We start from the raw sequence: 19,919 nt of genomic DNA on the forward strand, positions 1-19,919 counted from the left end.
GTAGTATCTTATGCTCATTAAGGCATTTATTGGATCAAAATACAGTAAAAACAGTAATACTAAAACAAATATGAATACAATTTAAAATAACTGTTTGACATTTTGATGCATTTCAAAGTGTAATTTACTCTCGGATGGAAAAGCAGAATTTTCAGTCATTACTCCAGTCTTCAGTGTCACGTGTTTGTTCAGAAATCATTCTGCTATGCTAATTTGGTGCTCAAGAACATTTTGTATTGCTATCAATGTTTATAGTTTCTTGTCATTATTTTTGACAGCTCCAGGGCTTTTGTTAAAACTACAGGGGCCAGTTGCATAAACTTAGCCACTTTGTTAAGACTGTATCTTAAAAAATTTGACTAACTAGCAGTTAACCAACGGGCATGAGTTGTACTTTTCCAAATAAAATTAGACAGATCTACCTTTTATGTAACTGACTTTAAAAAGTTAGGACCACTTTTTAGGAAGAAATTTAGGAAGAACTTTTAATACTAATCTATGCAGTTTATGAAATCAGACACTGACCAAACTTTCACATTTTTGTATTATATTATTTTTTTTTTTTTAAAAAAGCATGTTTCTATTGCATAGACTAGTGTTTCCCAACCCTGTTCCTGGCGGCACACCAACACTGCGCGTATTCTTTGTCTCCCTTATCAAACACACCTGATTCAACTCATCAGCTCATTATCAGATGGGTTAATGAGCTGATGAGTTAAATCAGGTGTGTTTGATTAGGGAGACAAAGAATACCCGCATTGTTGGTGTGCCGCCAGGAACAGGGTTGGGAAACACTGGCATAGACAGCCAAGTATTATTAAAAGCCCATCTTGTCAGCAGAGAATTCCCCCTTTAAGTAAAATTAAAGACCTTTAGGGGTGTTAGATATATTTTTGGAGTGAACTATCCATTTGATGATAATGTGACTCTAGATTGTTGGTGTTGAAGTGACATGACGTGGAAAATGTGATACTTTTTTTCACCAAGATTCTTAGATGAAAAGACACGTCAATAGAACACTACTTTTTTAAAGTACAAATTATTTAATTTTGTTTGGAAACAATGTAAAAGTCTTTACACACATAGATCTACTATCTTACCGGCACACCGGGGCTGTGGTCCACTCCACTGTGAGTTGGCCATGCAGGTGAGTCTGGATCTGCCCTGCAGCCTGTAGCCCTGTTCACAGCGCATCAAACACTCCAGCCTGTAGGGGGCAGTCCGCTCACTGCAGTTCAGTACCCCATGAAGCGGAGGAGAGAGCTCTGGGCAAGAGCGAACTATGGGAAAATGCCACACACCAGGGTTAGAGCATCGCACAGAAAGTCTGGTCCTATGTTATTAAAACTTTGCTGTATTGAACAAACTTTAAATGATTCCATGGAACAATACAGCAGAAATGAACAGGCAGAAAGAAACAAAAACGGAAAAGATGGACATGTTAAAGAAGAGGAGAGATTTTAAGAGAAAACAGGAAGAAAAGAAAGAAAAAGAAGTGGGTGCCTGGTAGCTTAGACTGCGGTTAGAACTTTGAGGCCTGTAATTTATTTCCAAACAAAGAACATCCCAAATGTTATTTCAGGGCTGAGGTCACAATAGAGGGAACTCTTGATAGGCCAACTTGCATACATACATTTGTCTGAGCATGTGATTTGGTGTGTGTGTGTAGGTGCATATTCATATTGTATTCGTTTGTCAGTGTGTTGAAGAGTGTAAGCACTCACATAGTTGGCAAAGCATTCGAGTTTACTTTCCAGCTATCTAAACACACATGGACTCAGAGCTCTGCAGGCAGACATGCAGAGAAATAGCTTTATGAGCCCCACTGCACACACACATACATACATACTCACGGGCTGCAGTATATTACCGTTTCTGGGGGTGATGAAACATATGGGGTGACTCAAAGCCCTTTGAGCTATCAATTGTGTAACACATAAACTGACAATAAAACCAATATGTTTTCCGCTTAGATGCAATTAGAGGCAAATATAGCACAAAAGAGTGGGGAAAGGGTGAGTGAACAAAATAATGAGTGAAAGAAAAGGAAGAGAAAAGAAAAACAATTAATAAATCCGTTTATTTTCACTTTACAGGACAGGTGATGTCATAAAATCCAGGGCCCGGTTGCATGAAAGGCCATAAAATAAGAAAATATATGGTTAAGGGTACCCTTAAACCGGGTTCACACTGTACGATTTTGGCCACAATTTGGCCATCTGAGACTCATTTTGTGAATCCTAAAAGATTCCTCGGATCCTAGGCAAAAATCTAGTCTTTGATCGTTAGTTTAATATGTTCACACACAGCAATTAATGACCACGTGTCATGGATTGATGATGTAAAATGGCGGATGATGATTCTTCTTGCGTGCGTCCATTTTTAACGTGTCTTGACAGTCTGGCATTAAATAACTGAGATCCAACAGCATGACATGGCTTATAGCGGGAGTCATGTTTGTATAGTCTGATAAACAACAGTTGTAAAAGGACTTTTAAAACAGTGTGAACCCGGCTTAAGTGAAACATGGGTTGCTATAAAAAGCCTATGGGTCCACTTAAGGAACCTCAAGGCTGCCATTAAGTATTTTCCCTTAACTACTTATTTATCTATTGCAACAAAGTCCTTTGTAGCCATTTAGCCCTAAACTTTAGGGACCAAAACAGGTCCCTCAAATCACCTGCTGAACTCAAACACAATGGGTGATTTCGTGTAAATTGAGGAGAAAGTGTCGATGTGCATTTTTATTGATCAAAATAAGCCTGTTGAAACTATGACATGAATTGTGTATCTTCAGAAACAAAATTGACTGAACAACATTTTCATATTTTTCATCACTTCCACTCTGAGGCTTTCATCGTTCATGTGCAAGAGTGACTGATTCTGAGCATCCTCATGTGGTCGTAGCTGGACGCTATCAATGTGTAAACACTCATAGAAACAATGTGCTCAGATTTGAGGACGCTCTGTGTCATCCATCAGACTCCCTTTAATAAACTCTCCTAAAACTTTTAATAAACAATCCTAAACTCAAATATTGAATATGTTTTGCCAGAAACTATCGCAAAATACTTAGATAAAGGTGACGGTTATGGTTTTGTTGCAACGCTCTTAAAGAAATTCCTTCCCTCGAGGATTTCCCCCTCCCAAGGGATACCTTTAAATCAAACCACTTCCTAAGTTTCATGCAACCGGTCCCAGGTGTGCCCCCCCCCCCCCCACCCCTCTCTCACCTCTGCACTTTGGCTGAACTCCTGACCAGCTCCCGTCTGGCTGGCAAAGTCTGATTCCATCTCCCTGCAGGTCAAAGCCCTTGAGACAGCGCACCCCACATGCAGAGTTAAACTGATTATTACACACATTCTGGATGAAGAAGCCATTCTCTGGAGGAGAGAGAACTGGACAGACCACCACTGCAGTAGGGAGAATAGAGAACAAGAGAGAGTAGAGGAGTTATATGATTATATTGTGTTTGAAAGGGCATGCATACAGACATATCTATAAACAAATGATAGCAGATGTATGGTTAAAAAGGAATAATGCAGATAGATCAGCACCTTGGCATGTGTTGTTGAGTGGTCTGTAGCCTTCCATACACACACAGTCTGATACATCTGTACTCCCAGGTCTGGATGTGTGATGAGGGTCTGGGCAGGGCAGGCAGGTACTCGCACCTCCAGAAACTGATTCAGGTTTATATGTGCCAGAGGGACAAGCTGAGAAAGAAAAAAAGCTAAATCAAATTGGTCAAAGAAAGAGCGAGCTTGACATGGAAACTCACATTTTCTAAATGCATGTTATTGATCTTATTGTGAACAATTCATCCATGTTTATCTTTCTTTCTTTTTTTTTAGCCTCGTAATGTTTAACCAAAATGTTCCGATCTGCCACAATCCAAAGTCCCTGATCGAAAAGACAATGTTAAAATGTAACTTAAATGTTTAATGTAATTATGCAATTAAATGTGATCCATCTGCAAATTCATTTATGGTGCATTATATGGACCTTTTTTGGTATACATGCCACAAGCAAATTAAATCATCACAATGGATTCGTCAAACACTAGACACAAACCCTTGTGATAAAATGTGGTGTCAGATAGCATGTTATTGAAATGAAAGACTCCCCAGCACTAACCTTCCAGTTCTTAAATGACACATACAGTATGTTTTGGAGGTTAAGACAGGATTCATTAAATTCCAAGAGTATTTTTCAGGCTATTTAGAAAAGTAAATGATGTGTTTTTCACTGGAACAATTTTGGCTGAAATACCTTAAAACCTCCCCACATAAGCACATGTAAAATATCAAAGACATTTCACTTGTGGAGGGAGGAACAACCCAGACAGTCTTTATCAATAGCTGCTCTGTTCAGTCAGCCAGACATCTCAACTTAGTCAAAGTTGGAGAAAAAACACTTTGTTTGGACCCCAGTTGGAGATTAAATTCAGGTAATGGGTCACCTTTTTCATTTAAAAATCAGTCACATTCTTTCTCCTCTCTCAGTCCATCTCTCCTTCCTTCCAATGGTACCTATAGAAGAATCGTGTCATCTTGACAGACTTTCTGGTCAATTAAGCAACAAAACCCACATCCAACTTAACAAATTTCCTTTTGCATGTGTTGTTGATATTAGAAATGGATCACTGAGCTGACAGCTCAAGCAGCTACTCAGACAACCACCGTTTTGTTTCACTGGTTATATAACATGCAATATGCAAGAGTAAATAAGGTTTCCTCCCAGTATCCTTGGCATCATTTCTAATATTTCACTTTGGTCATTTTTCATGCAAATAACATCCAGCTGCTTTTGAAACAGTTGCAATGCTGTGCTATTCTGAGTTTTGATGAGGGAAGACGGGTTCTATAAACTGGTGCTGATGGGTGGCCATCCGCTCTGAAACACTGGGTCCAGTTGGGCACAGGGCAAAAAGACAGAGCTAGCAAACACAAAGACACAAACAGACAAGCAGATGGTGGAATTTATGTAAGAAGAACTGAGAGATTGACAGTGAAACTGAGACAGGAAGAGAGAAGTAAACAGACAGATGGCGAAAAAGAATGCAAGACAGGAATACAACCAAAACCAATGAATAAATGTGCATCTGTGCTTAAGTGAGAGAAACAGACATACAGATGGATGGATGGAATAAGTTAAGATAGGAGAAATCAGAAAGCTGGAAAGACGATTGGTTTTCTTTCTCAAAAAAGTGTTCGGAAAAATATTAAGCAACTGGTTATTAAATTTCGCCACCTTAACACACATGCCCTGATGTTTTAATGCATCTATTGAAGACATTTTGTCACTCATTCAAATTGCTTTTAAGAGCTGTCTGATGGCTGGAATTCCCCAGAATCCAACAGCTGATGAAGTCATTGAGATGGGTGGTGAAACATCTTCATTGGAAAGTCGAATTGTTTGCGAATACATTCTTCCAGACATTTTACACTGACCTGGTATTATGAACGTGTTCATAGACATTATGGTTATGTTACAAATAGCTAGAAAATGTATGCTGTATTTTGTCAAATGAAATACACTAAATTGACAAAAGTGTTCATACATTGTCTGTTAAATTACACCAATCAAACCGAAATCCGCTCTGACTTCACACTTCCGCTGCAGCCTGACTAGCACAGTACTGTTGTTGAGATTTATTTATTTAAAATTAATCACAAATACTTTTAAAGACACCAACCTCAAATTTTTTATATATGCATATTTCGTGATTTAAATGGAAGCGCTCAGGCCATCCTGTATGTGGTAAATTTTTTCAGGCACTTACTTTAGATCAAAATTAAGTTGTTTAAATAAAGGAATATTTCCATTATTAAAAATTAACTGGATTGATCATCGTCAACGAATCATTTCCTCCATGTTTGAGTGCAATGAATGGATAACATTAAACTGTAGACAATAATGGGTTTTAATATAATGGAAAAATAAACAAAATTAAATGAAATCAGTCTGATTATTCCTCTGGCAATAACTTAAGCTGCGTGCTGCTCGTTAATCTTATGACTGGCACTGGCAGCGCTGACAATTCTTTTAATTTTCTTCTCAAAACTGGCGTCCGTCCATTGACAATAATGCAGGCGGAAATTCTATCACACTCCTAATTGGAGCCAGATGTGATGACACGCAGACTGTGATGAAGGCCTATAGTAAAAGCAAAAGATTAAGCTATTGTCTGAACTGTTATTTAGCACAGTTGTAGTGTTTAGATCACATGCACCTTGTCACAGAGCTACGCTCAGTTCTTTGTGACCCCTTAGTAGCCCTTCCACAAAACACATGAACATATACTTGGTTTTTAAAAGACTCTTTATTTACCTTAATGTACCAGCGACATGAGAGATGGATTATCCACACAAATATGTTCACAACTATACTGTTGTGTCTCAGACAGGCCACCTGAGCACTAACCTTAAGGACATTTAAAGTTTGTTACAGACTGTTGATTGTTACCTGGAGCAGCATACATGGTCGTGCCATCTTGATTTGGGCAAAAGACTGGAAAGGACTTTTCTCATGTTTTTTATACCTGAGCTGTGTTGCATCATGGGAAGTGGGAGATACCAAGTATGGTGAGAATGGAAGGGGAATTGGTTAATGTTAATGTGTACTTCCTTTAATTATTGTTGAAATTTACTTCTTGAATTTTGTACTGTTATTTAATATTACATAATCACATTTAATATTACATGATCACATAATATTTTTACTTGATATTTATTAGCTGTTCATGATCTTTATTACAGTACTTCCCCTTGTGATTATTGCTGAGAAATGGTTGTACCATTTGTCACCAAGTACTGTGATTGAAGTATTAGACCTGATGCAAGGCTAGTGTTTTTGGTATATTGATGGTACATTTTTGTAATTTTTTTTCCTGCCGTGTCACCTGTGCACTTTACTGGTTTGGGAGAACATAAATAAATATGAAAATGGCATTTAACGTCCTCCATGTGTTATTTTGAAGAACTCTGGATGTCCTTGTGACACACCTATACAATTACGTCATTAAACTTTAGCCTGTCATTTCTGTGATATAATACAGTATGAAGCAGCTGAAGACCCATCTTTTCTGCAGATAATTATCCACTACTACAACCTTAAACCAAGGCACACACACACACACACACACACACACACATAAACAAAATTCATCTCTGCTCTAGCTTGTTTCCTAATCTAACTTTCTAATAAACCTAGCATTGTACACACTGAATTTTGTTGGCAAATTGCTTGTGTTGCTCTTTTGCAAGTCACTTTCTTTACAAAAGCTAACTTTATAAATGTAATGTAAATGATGTGTAAATGTTATAATATGCTCTAATGGCCATGACAAGTCCCTTTTAACATATTCCAAAGTCAACAGCTAACATTGGCATGTGTATAATAGTGAATGTGTAGCTCTGTTGTATATCAGGTTATATCAGTATAAACTAGTCTTTGATAATGATGTGGTAGAAACTTGTTGCGACCTGAAACCTTTAGCTATATTTTTTGATGAGTTTTTACAGGTCTAAATAAGAACTTCACAAGTACAGTGGCTAAGTCCTGTATTGGTGGTAATTTTGACTGCTCTTTCCTGGCTGCTTGTCTCATAACTCTGAGGCAATCAGTTCAAAACCCTTGTCCTTCCACAAACCCAAAATGAAAGAGAGAAACAGGATATCAACCCAACAGATGGACAAGAACTTACAGTCCAAAGAAATGATGCGAATAAGAAGAGAGAGTGAACTACAAAGGGGAAGGAGGAGGTTTACAGTGCTAGCATGTCTTTAGCATGTCAGACGGTTGAGTGGCCACGGAAGTTTGGTTTATTTTGAGTTTCTGGTGATGTTGTAAAAGTTAAACCCAACTGAAACACCATGTAATTCCTGACAATGGCACTGCTTTATGTAGCATAAAATAGCATTTTGCACAATAAAAATACAGCCAAATGGATATAGCCCATATGGCTGACATTTGTCATGATTCAACATGTCCAAAACAAGGATAAAGATGTTTGGGAATCAAAGAAAATGTGGACACAGGGTAATTTTAGAGTAAAACCATATTACAGGCCCCACTAGAATTATTCTGAACAACTTCAATCATGTCTGCTCTTAGTGGCACAGATAATAAACAACTTCATCATGCTATGTTGGACTTCTTGTAAAAAAAATTCAACAATTAAAATATAAATGTAGTATCTTAAAAGCAGGTTTTAGATGCAATGCAGATGTACAAACAATATTGAATAGCCTATACAACCTACAGTTCTCATAAGCAGCACAAATTGGACACAATGACCTGCTGTCTTTCCCTGATCGAGTGTCTGTATGGCAAAAGATTATGGTAATAAACAATAATCCACATCTGCAAACCACAGGATGCAACAGATGCACTTTATAAACGTGTTCTTAATCACCATTCATGCTACCATCGGTTCACCACATTCTCCTGTTTTCAGCCACAAAAATGTCACTCTGCATGTTTATTTGGATCTCATCCTTTCCCCTTTGTTCCGGGTTTGAACATGAGGTCATCCTCAAATGCAGTTGTCATGCTTTGTGTCGTGACAAAAGATTTCCTGTTTACATCTGTGCTCAGATCGGGATTCTGAAAAGCAGTAATCTTGATGCGTTGTCACTCTGGTCAACTTTTAACTTCACCTAATAATGAAACTTCCGTCATCATGTACTCACTTTCATATCATTCTAAATCCCGTTTCGGTAAATTTCTCTCGGGTGTAGGTCAACTTGTGTCAAAGGGTATGAGGTTCAGTAGCAAAGACCCTTATCTGCAGTGAGTTATAGCATGGTCTTGAGAGAGATGGGCCTCCTGATGGACAGAGATCAAGGGGGAAAGGATGCAACACACACTCACTACTCATCTCTTTTGTACTATTTTTAACCTATTCGCACAGACACACACTTACAAACCTAGAAGGCACAATTGACAAATTAAAAGGCCACTCCTATAGAGAAAGGCAGGAAATAATGACATGGGAGAGGTGAAGAGGTGAAACTGACAGAAAATTAAAGAAAGAAATAGGAGAGAAAATAGGGTTGTACTGTACTTTCATAGCCTTTAAAGGCAGAGCAGGTATCATAAAACATTTACAATGGGATTTTTTTTAATGGCAGTGAAGGCAAAATAGAGGGCAGAATAACCATTACACCATCCCGGTCTGGTGTGACACTCACAGGTCATTCTCAAGGATGGAATCAGAGCGGAATTAAATAGGACCATACTGTAAATCTCTTTTTATAACTGGATACACTGACAAAGTGAGCTACGCTGTAATTGGCACGGGTAAAGGGGGAAATAAGAAGTAAAGGAAGAAAAATAGAAAGATGGGGGAAGAACACTTGCAGGGTTCGTTAGGTTCAGCTACTGACTCTTTTCACAAAATCCCATTTGTCACCCCCACCTGCTGTTGCCCCTAATTGCAGGCAGTTTACAGTCAACACACACACACACACAGCTCCTAACAAGCAAATTTATGGTCATGCACATGCCTCCTCCCATATGCACAAGTGTCTATTTATGACCCAAAGTAAAAGTTACTTTACAAGATCACACAGTTTCTACAACCTATAAACTTGCCTCCTTTTTCCAAAGGTATTAATCAACACAGTTTACCACACAGTGGCAGGCTGAGAAATTCTTAAATTTGTCACTGAGGCATTAAGCTGTTCCAGATAGGAGCCACTGACCTCAGACCGGCAGTCACTTCAAATATCTAGCCATTACTCATTTCCACTGAGAGTGAAAAACGGACGTGAGGTCAGAACAGCAACGCAATGTCTCAATAACCAAGAGACTTCATTTAGAAACCTTCAAATGCCTGTCTTTCAGGAACAAATCTTCACTTTAATCTGAACCCAATTGACTCTGAACCTTTGTCCTTTGAGGGATCTGCTCTTTTTGGCCAAGACATCCTGGAGCAGAGCAGTCCAGGAGTTGAGCAACCATCCTCTTTTATCCGAAAAAGGAATTCCAAAGTAACTGGGTTCAAATTATTATTTTTTTCAGGAGTACTTTAGAAGACTAATCATGCATTTTTTGTAATTGTGCATTTTTGTACACACAGTAATGTAACGCCTATCAATTTTATGAACACAGATGTTGTATTTGAGGCTTATAATATAGGGGTGTGTGTGCGATATTGTCAAAGATAATATCGTAATTGTAGTTACAATCCCCCGGTTTCACAGACAAGGCTTAAGCTAGTTCTGGACTAACATGCATGTTTGAGCTGTTTTAACTGCAAACAACTTGCAATGATATATCTTAAAAAATGTCTTAAGATGCACACCAGAAATGTTTTTTTTTTCTAAGGCATGTTTATAAAATAAAATTTAAATGCCTTAAATCAGGGTTCTCAAGTCTCACGCATTGGCCGTGAGACACGCATTTCGACCGGTTCACACGCTCACACGCCACACTGTGTATTTCTCACGCTGAAAAGGCAATGCCAACCAAGTTGTCCTGGCTGAAAGCTTTCTAACGTTGTATACGAGGCGCAGGCAAACAAAGTGAAGTTTCCTGCCGCCAGCGCGTATCTCCGCCAGATTGCGTTCGTTACTAGGCAACATATATGCGCGCTGCGTGCACCACTGATCTATACATGACATGTCATTCAGTAGCGCGAACACACGGAAATGGACGGAACATCCTCGGCCACCGTACGTTCGTTACTAGGTAACCAACAACATCGCGCGAACACATGTGTCGTGATGGAGAAGAAGGTAAGTTGGAAGAAGCTCGTCTAACATTTTTGGGCTAGAACATTTAATATGTAGCCCATCGTACATTATTATTGATGCAGTCAAAAACTCTACAACTACTTTGCAACCAGGCTCAGTTTGGCTATCTTACGTTATCTGAAACTAAGAGAAATCTTAGTGGGTATGGAAAGGAATGAAGATTTACTGATTTTATTTTAAATTATATTATACTGTAATATTAATAGTCTTTCTAGTTACATTAAGGATGTATTACAGCAGATTGCTCTGGGTAATATTTAATCATTGTCATAATGTTGCATTTGTATTTTTCAAAGATGTCAGGAAAAAAGCAGAAAGATATTTTGTCATTTTGGGCACCAAAGGGTAAGCCCCCTACAAAGGTTGCCAGATTAGAGGAGGAGACAGTGGAAGAGGTGGTGCACTCTAATCTGTCCATTTGTTCTCAATGTCCCACCACACAATAAATCATTCGTCTAGATAGAAGACGCATTAAAAAATCAAAATACAATTTTTAAAGATTTGTTTGAAACTGTTTGGAGCAATTTGTTATATTTTTGGTTAGCTATATTTGTAATACTGCATTAAAGAGTATTTGATGTGATTAATTGTTCTGTCATTTATCAGATTTACTAATTGTTATCATTTTAATTTGTTCTGGTTAATTATGAACAATGGGTAAAATTGGGGGCGGGGATGGGTGGGGCGGGGCTTCATTATGGCTCCTCCCCTAACCGCGTGTGATCTCACTCCAAGCTTTTGCTCAAACTTGAGAACCCTGCTTAAATTGAACAAAGGTCTAACCCTGGCTTAATCTAGTCCTGTCTGTGAAACAGGGCCTATATTGGCAATATTTTCTGTTTTTGCTCTATTTTGCGAATGAAAATAGTTCCAAACGAAGCCACAACAAAACCGTTATGTGTCTTGTTCACTTGTTTTGTTCCAGAATTAATCAGCCATTTAAACAATTCGATTAAATTAATGACTCAAGACAGACTTTCCGCCACCATACTGGCAGTTTTAGTTTGATATATGAAGTATAATTTCCAATTAATTCAATTAATTACAATTGTTTTTGAAAAAAATCCAAGAAAGAATTATAAAGAAAAAACATTTTTTTGACAATATACCAAATGATAACATTGGATGAATGACAGGTGCACTATCTAGCATCATTCTAGCATTACTATTTCTCATTCAGTATTTGATTTGAATAAACCTCCATAGTCCCAAACCAGCCGGGGTAGTTGATTATGATTTCACTTTTCTAACTTTAGTTAGTGTGTAATGTTGCTGTTTGAGCATAAACACTATCTGCAAAGTTATGACGCTCAAAGTTCAAAGCAAAGGGAGATATTTTAATCTAAAGAAATTGCTGGCAACACAACATTCAACCCAAGTTACTGACATCACCAACCCTAAAATTTACATAAACCCTGCCAGAACACGATTTATAGATTATCAAGACAGAATATGCTACTCAATGACTAGAAGACAATTCACTGAAGATAAATTCATCAACTAAGCATTCAGAAATGTTGCCTGCATGTTGAATGTGGGACAAAATACATATTTGATCTGAATGTGACTGACGTGGACACCTAAGCCTCCCTTACAACCAACTTGCAATACCCTTGCAACCACACACACAACACCCTAGCATCATGGCAGGGAGTTTTACATCAAAAAATGTAAAATGTAGTTGCAGTTTGCATTTACCAATGTACTGTACATCAGATGATGCCATGATCTCAACAGTCCAAGTCTAGCACAATTTCAGTGGTCTATTTTGGGCTCTGTTCTTATTCAGCTACATTAATGACAGTCCAGCTAGGATTAAGAAGGATGACTTCATTCAAAAAAGTTAGGCAAAATCAAAAAAGAAAAGTATATGACAAGTATAACTAATATATCATACTCTATAAACCTGAGGAACAAACACTTAAGAGCAGAAAGGTGGTTGGGGTTTAAGACAAAGTCATTAGTTTCACACTTCATACAACACACTGAGTACTAGGAATGATAAAACCACACTAAAACCTTTTTCCAGATTGTTTGCTGAAGCCCAGGTTGGCTCTGCAATGCAGCAGAAATAAAAGGTCCCTGAAGCCAAACATGCATTACAGCATCTCTTCTGACTTCATTGCTGGCTCTAAGATATCGAGGCAGGTAGGAAACCAGCACAAAATTTTATTGTGAAAGGAAGAAGGAAAAACTTATAACAAATGGACAGAGGGGTGAGATGAGAAGACATGAAACAATAGAAGAGACATGGCCATGTGGCATGGAAGTTTGGATAGTGAGAGAGTGATGAGGCATGAAAAATGAGAAATAAGAAAATTATGAGGCCTCGGAGAGCACCGATCCATTCATGAAATGGGATGTTCTCCTTGTCTGGTGTGTAGTATGGAAGAGATCAGAGATACAAATGAAGAAAGAGGAGGAGATACAAAGTGGAAGATAAGAAGAAGAAGAAGAAGAAGAAGAAGAAGAAGAAGAAGAAGGGGCAAACAGTTATTAGTACAACATCAGTGCACAATGCAGACTAGCTCAATGGCCAACACATTTAGAACGAAGGGATGAAACCGTGCATCTCTCAGTTCTTTATATTGAGAATGCACCGAGTGCAGACATGAGAGAATAAAACCGTTAGAAATCCCCCATTTACAAAGAACAACATTAAATATACATATTCAATTACACAAATACCCATGTAAAAAAAATAAGAATTAATAGAAAATAAATAAATAAATAAAGGATTGATAAATTACTCTGATTTAAAACATGCAGATGCAGATTCATCATCACGTGACAACTTCTTACGCTAATAAGATTGGGAGACGTTAAATTTGATTGGGTTTATTAATTTATTTACAAATATAACAATTAAAAATGTATTAAAATACCTACATTATATGCATAATTACTTTCAAGTTGAAAATATTATATACTTTAAAACTATATAGTAGCCCATGTTCAGCTTGTGACTAAATAAGAAGATGTCTTCAACTGGAGATGTGCAAGACTGTTGAGCTGGAAGAATCGTGATTTGGGCTTGGAAAATACTAGAATCAAGAGCTGGAGACCTATTTGATTTCAGACTTGGAGAGATATTAGACTGTAGAGTTGTTTACTGGAAGTCTGCCTGTCCCCTTGTCTGATGAATGTTTTCACTCTCACTGCGGCCCTCCAATGTTCCCATGTAATATATCATATCTACCGACGCGTCTCTTGATTTAAAACCAAATGCATGTTATTGCTGTGGCTGTCATGTGTGCACAAAAGCATGCACGATTATATGCATACATATGAACAGAAAAAACAACACATGCAGCTTTACAGAAACTAAATCTAGCGAGAGTACATTTTTATTGACTCTAGAGACCACATGGGTCGGTCACAGGCTGCAGGGGGGTAAAAAGGAGGAGGAAATAGACAGAGGGAGCAGGAGGAGGACAAACACAAAAAACATGATTGCAAAATTTCCTTTAACAGTACCTAGCCAACATTTCCCAGATTCCTTCTACTTTCCTCTTTTCTGGAAGTCCCCCCCAGGGATAGATTTATGTTTATCTAGGGGCTTGCATGTGGAATCTGGGGCGTTCTTCTGAAGGTAAATATTTACGAGCCCCGATTTAAGGAAATAAAACAGTGTCTCTTCTTCAACTAGCCTTGACCTTTGACATCTGACAACCGGTCCTTGTCACACACCAGCTGAGATGCATTATAGCGTCAGGTGATGAATTACACGGGCTAGGTTAACCCTTAGTGTGACACTGGATAAAATGTCAGGTCATTATAGCACTACTGGAATGCTAGAGTCAAACAAAACCCAACACATCTCTACAAATGGTGTCATTCATCTTTTTTCTGTATCCGTTCATCCAGTTTTACTTTCAAGAAATAGTGGCAAGAGGTCAGTTCAGATAAAATGGCCTTTAGTCTTATTATGAAGCACTGTTTATCAAGACAATGCAAGCTTTCCAGTAAATTCTAATTATACTCAGAGCATCTTTCTTCTTAAAATCCCTACGGATCAACTGAAGATTAAAAACTTGACCAGGCAATAACTTTTCTCTGCACAGAAGCAAAACAAAACGTCCGGAAAAATACTGATAATATCTGTGACTCGAAAACATGACCTTTCCAGGGTCAGCTTTTTGTCCTTCTGCTTTTGGTGGTATGATATATTGCATTCATTATTAAAACAGCACCCAAATCCAACACACACACACACACACACACACACACAAAAACTGGACTTCATTTTGTTTTTCCAGTGGCATCCATAGAGAAAGCCAACCCTTTCTGTATTCAGTCATTAATTAAAGCATTCAGCTGCTAATCAAAAGCCAAGGCAAAAGTTAATTGTGAGAAATGTTATTGCCCTGACAACATGTGATTCAATTGAGTTTATGGCTATTGTTATCACAACCAAGTAAATAGGACAAAGGAGAAGTATAGCTGACCTTATTATACTCGTATAACTATGAATGGAAGAAAGTGATTAGAAAGACATTAGGGTGAGTAATTAATGGCAGAATTTTCATTTTTTTGGGTGAACTATCTCTTTAAAAAGTCTTGAGATGTATGCATTCATTTGCATTCCATCTGTTTGGTCTTTTCAGAAAATCCATTTCAAGAAGTTGAACTCAGAAAAAGGATGAAAGAAAAAAAATAAGAACATTTGTTAAGAATTTTTGGAAATACAAGTATTGTTAATTTTTTTTTTTCTAATTTAAGAAAATAATAAGAAAATAGCAGTGATTTTATATTTAAGAATGTTTCATGAATCTCACTATTCCAAAACTATTTCTCAAAAGACCAGAATCATTTCCTGAGTTATGTCTGTTTAATATGAAGACTTCAAAAATAAGATTTATAATAGACTTCAAGGCATTTACACATGACATCTCATGAGGATTGAGTGTATCTGCTGGGATAGTGAAAGAAGTACCGCTACAAAGTGACAAAGAGGGAAAGCAAACAAGCAATAAAAACATCTGTTGAAAGGTCAGCCCTCCATCACATAAAATCTGCAGTTCACCCGGTGTTTGTACATCTAACACTTTCCTGCCACCTCATTCCTCAGTTTAATTAGTCAGTTTGATTATTTTAGAACTGTCTCAATATGAGTTCATTTTTACCACAGCATGAAAGATAGCTTTAATAGGACCAGACTTCATGAGCGTAAACAAAAATAGATCTTAATTTAAATGAAGCATTGCTTTTTCTTCAAGCATTTTTATGAGGTGGGCAAGTAGGGATGCCAGATTAAGATGAAGTTAGTTAGGTAAACTGCAAAAAAGTGTTGACATAGCATACTATGTGGTATATTGCAGTAAACAAAGAGGTGATTGTGAATGTTTTAAATCATGTTTATGGTTTTGTTATGAAAGCAAGAAGGGAGCTAAAGCACGACTTTGGCATCACGCTTCATTGTCCCATCTATTTGTGTGCTATTTTCTCTGTCACTATGGATATTTGGTGGAAGTGTTTCTTTTACTTCATTCCATGAGAAGAATTGGCATTCAATTCACATTTCAGCCTTATACATCCCTAAGCAAATTTATTGAGTAATAAACTGGATTTGTCTCTAGGAACTCAATCCATTTCTTCAAAGCTTTTAAACTTAAATGTAAAACCCAAACTTTGCATACAGGTTACACTCACAATCCTTACCTGTACACTCATGTTGAAGTCCTTTTCCGTAGTATCCCCTCTCACACACACAGTCATACTGTCCTGTGTGTGTACCGCATTTACAGCTGGCCATTATGTCACAACAGTTCTTTTCCTCTTCACATAATGATGAACACTGGGCTGGATCTTCCTGAATATAGCTTCCAGTTGGTAGATCTGGAAGAGAAAATGGCATTGAATATCAGACTTTGGACTGTTCTCTGATGCAAAAAAATATGCTCCAAAAGAATTTTGGCCTCATAATTCATCCAATCCTACCAGTCTAACTGAAGTCCAAGCTGCTCTGGAAAAGTGAGCTTGTGTTTCAGTATTGGCATCTTCTGCATTACTAACTATAAAAACCTTCACTTTGGCAGGAGCATTTTGTCTCCATAAATACAAACAAATGCACTGCTCCACATGTTGGCATACACAGACAGGCTCTGCAGCTGGAGGAGTCTGCACAATCTTGGACAAAGGATACGACAGACATGATATCTCAACAGGAGGTAAGAACAAACGATGCCACAGCTTTAGTCGGGCCTTCCCTTGCCCAAAGCTAACGAGTGATCTTTTGCGATCCAGAGGGGTTTTTTGTTTCATATCTCTCTGGGTTCAGCGTAGGTGGGTGATATCATTGTAAAGAAAGGGGTCTTTTGAGTTCATGTGACTGACTGAGCTCAGAGCTCTGTGATGTGATAAGAACAATCTGCTATAGCTAGACAGCCAAAGGAAATAATAACACTGAATTATTTTCGTACCAGTTTTCTTTTACACTGGGATTAACAAGGGCTCATATGTGTCAGGCTCAGGAAAAATGAGATGAATTGGCCTTCAATTTGACTTTACAAACTATCGCCACGGTAACCATCGTTTCTGTTTTAATATCACAGCTACTATAATAATTATTACTACAACAGATTGGTATTAGTCACCACTGACATCCAAATAAAGTATTGAATATGACACCATACTAATTTGTCATGCCATGATGACTATAGTATTTAGTGAAAACAATGGTTAATACAGTAAACATTAAGATAAGGATTGGATTTATATAAAAATTGTATTTAAAAATAGCATGTTACTTTATAGCCTTCACACACTTATCTGTTGGTTAACACCTTTTAAAACTTCTGTTAAAGCCCTGCTTTATGATTTACATTTTTAATTTTGGCAGGTGTTTCAGTTATTTTGATAGCCAATGTAATAAACTTACCAGAGGTGCTACAATGTTGTGTAGCAACAAAACCGTTAATAAAATAAAATGTTTACCTCATTAAATATTAATACACAGTTTCAGAAACCTGTACACTGAGTTAGTGTAAATATTTGAGCAAATGGGAACACAGACACATAAAGCCTAATGTAATTCTCTCATTTACCGCAATAAACGTTAGATGTTTACCCAACTGTGACTACTTCCGCTTCTGAGAAACCAGAAATGTAAAAAAGCTCTATTTTTTATTTGAAACAAGCTAACCTATAAAAGTTTATCCAAGGTAAAGGTCAACATTTTCAGCTCAAATAGCAAAAGAAAAATAGGCGAGGCTAATATAGTACTAAATATAGTGTTATAAATGTACATACATTAAAAAAATTAAATATAAAAACTTTGCAAGTTACAATGCTGACGATGCGTTAATTTTGACCAGCATATTCACCGTCTGTTAAGGGTCCATTCAGAATACTCACCTTCGTGAAGTGCGCGTCGAGCCAGCGCTTCAAATTCAGCAAAGTTGTGCACTAAGTAGCAGTGCTGATCTTTGGGATGTGAGGCCATGTCGTGCAGCTCGCGGATGTTTCCCTGCCAAATGCCCAGTGTGAAAATCTCCACGCCTCTCTCCCTCAACGCTGTCGCCACAGGCCGAGGGTCTCCGCCGTTTGAATAGCCGTCAGTGATGAGGAAGATCACCTTCGTGGCGTTCTCCCGTGACTGCCTCAGGATTTGCTGTGAGTTAAAAGACAGAAAGTGAAATATTAACTGACTGAGCTAACCGCTGGCTATATATAGACACTTCATTTATTCAAACAAGCTTTCATTTCATGATTGAGTGAAATGGTCAAAATATTGAAGTCTTGTTTGAAGAACAGACCGATATTCTCAGTGAGTTGAATGGCAGCTACTCGTTATGAACGGCCCATAGCACAAGGGTAATTGATGTCCTATTTACATCTGGAAGACGTATTTTTAAGAGCGTTTGCTCATCTGCAAGACGTCTATAGGACGTTTCCTGTCAGATGTCAAATAGACATTTATAATATGTCAGTTTAACATGCATTCTAAATCATTACATCTTAGAGGCATCTTCTAAACGTCTATTTGACATCTGCAGGAAACGTCCTATAGACATCTTGCAGATGAGCAAACACTCTTTAAAATACGTCTTCCAGATGTAAATAGGGGATCAAACAGCCTTGTGCTTATATATAGATTTTTTTTCTAGCATAAAACGACTTTTAGTCCGTTCCTCATACAAAGCTGTGCTTCAGAAGATGGTGTATATATTTTTTGTAGTGTGGCATCATCATGTGTTAGCCTACTCTTTTTTTTTTTTTTTTTACTTTTCTTAAAATGTAATTTTTTCGCCGCTATAGGGGTTGGTAACCTCTTACAAAAACAAAGACGTAGATTGATGACGCTGTGAATAAGGGGAATGGAGCTTGTCGTCAAGCCAATGAATCTAATAATGTTAGTGGGAAATAATGTTTATGGATGAGTGAATACAATCATGTTTTTTATGAAGCAGGTCGTGATTGCTAATGAGAGACATATCAGCGTCACATGCGAATCCCGTGGATATAAAGGAATGAGGACATTTCAATGTAACTTTTTCATATTGTTTGAAGACTCACGGCGAACTGCTGAATACGTAGCGCTGCATAGGAAACTCTGCTCACAACTTCACCTCCGCAAAATGCTTCCTTCCAAAAACAATTTTGTATAATATATTTTTTGTATTATTATCGTTAGTGGCAATGGTCTAGAAGCGTATTGTTATATTGTATTGTAAGTATAATTATTTACAATTTACAATCAGAGAGGTGTACAATACATTTTGAGACAAAAGGGGAAGGGGCTTGAGCTGTCTAATAAAATACAGGCTAGAGCGGCATCTCTGTCAAGTCGTGAAGCTCTGTCAAGTCAAAGTTTGTCGTGGACGCGGAGCTGTAGGAGCTGTTTCCGATATTGATCCTCATTTTATTTCTCCTTTTGTCCCAAAGTCTACCCATGGTCCATAATGTTTGAATGAAAGAACAACTGCGTGAGCGTGCCACTAGACTTTACGCAGTTGTCCACGTCTGTCGCCATGGTTACTATGGGTGTACTAGAGAAACCAAGGGATAACGTGGATATTACGTCATTGACAGGCGAGAAGTGACTATTTAAAATTGTGAATTTCTCTGACTTCTATAAATTCTTGGAAACATTTATGATAATTGAAAGAAATATGTAACACTGTGCAAGTGCTTTTTGGATATTTTGATACACAA

General features: G+C 37.7%; 1 protein-coding gene across 3 annotated transcripts in view; it reads right to left on the reverse strand.

Annotated features, from left to right (window-relative positions):
• svep1 (sushi, von Willebrand factor type A, EGF and pentraxin domain containing 1) overlaps window positions 1-19,919 on the reverse strand; it is a 71,458-nt gene that overhangs the window by 35,322 nt on the left and 16,217 nt on the right. For all 3 annotated transcript variants that reach the window (XM_039684222.2, XM_089129681.1, XM_089129680.1), the window contains exons 2-6: window positions 18,120-18,375; window positions 16,425-16,601; window positions 3,558-3,716; window positions 3,234-3,413; window positions 1,101-1,280 (exon numbers count right to left, since the gene is read on the reverse strand). In XM_039684222.2, the coding sequence (XP_039540156.2) occupies window positions 1,101-1,280; window positions 3,234-3,413; window positions 3,558-3,716; window positions 16,425-16,601; window positions 18,120-18,375 (952 nt within the window). The remainder of the gene's footprint in view (window positions 1-1,100; window positions 1,281-3,233; window positions 3,414-3,557; window positions 3,717-16,424; window positions 16,602-18,119; window positions 18,376-19,919) is intronic.

This window comes from Pimephales promelas, chromosome 1, assembly GCF_988280905.1.
Source record: "Pimephales promelas chromosome 1, fPimPro1.hap1.1, whole genome shotgun sequence".
In the NCBI taxonomy this organism is placed as follows: domain Eukaryota; kingdom Metazoa; phylum Chordata; class Actinopteri; order Cypriniformes; family Leuciscidae; genus Pimephales; species Pimephales promelas.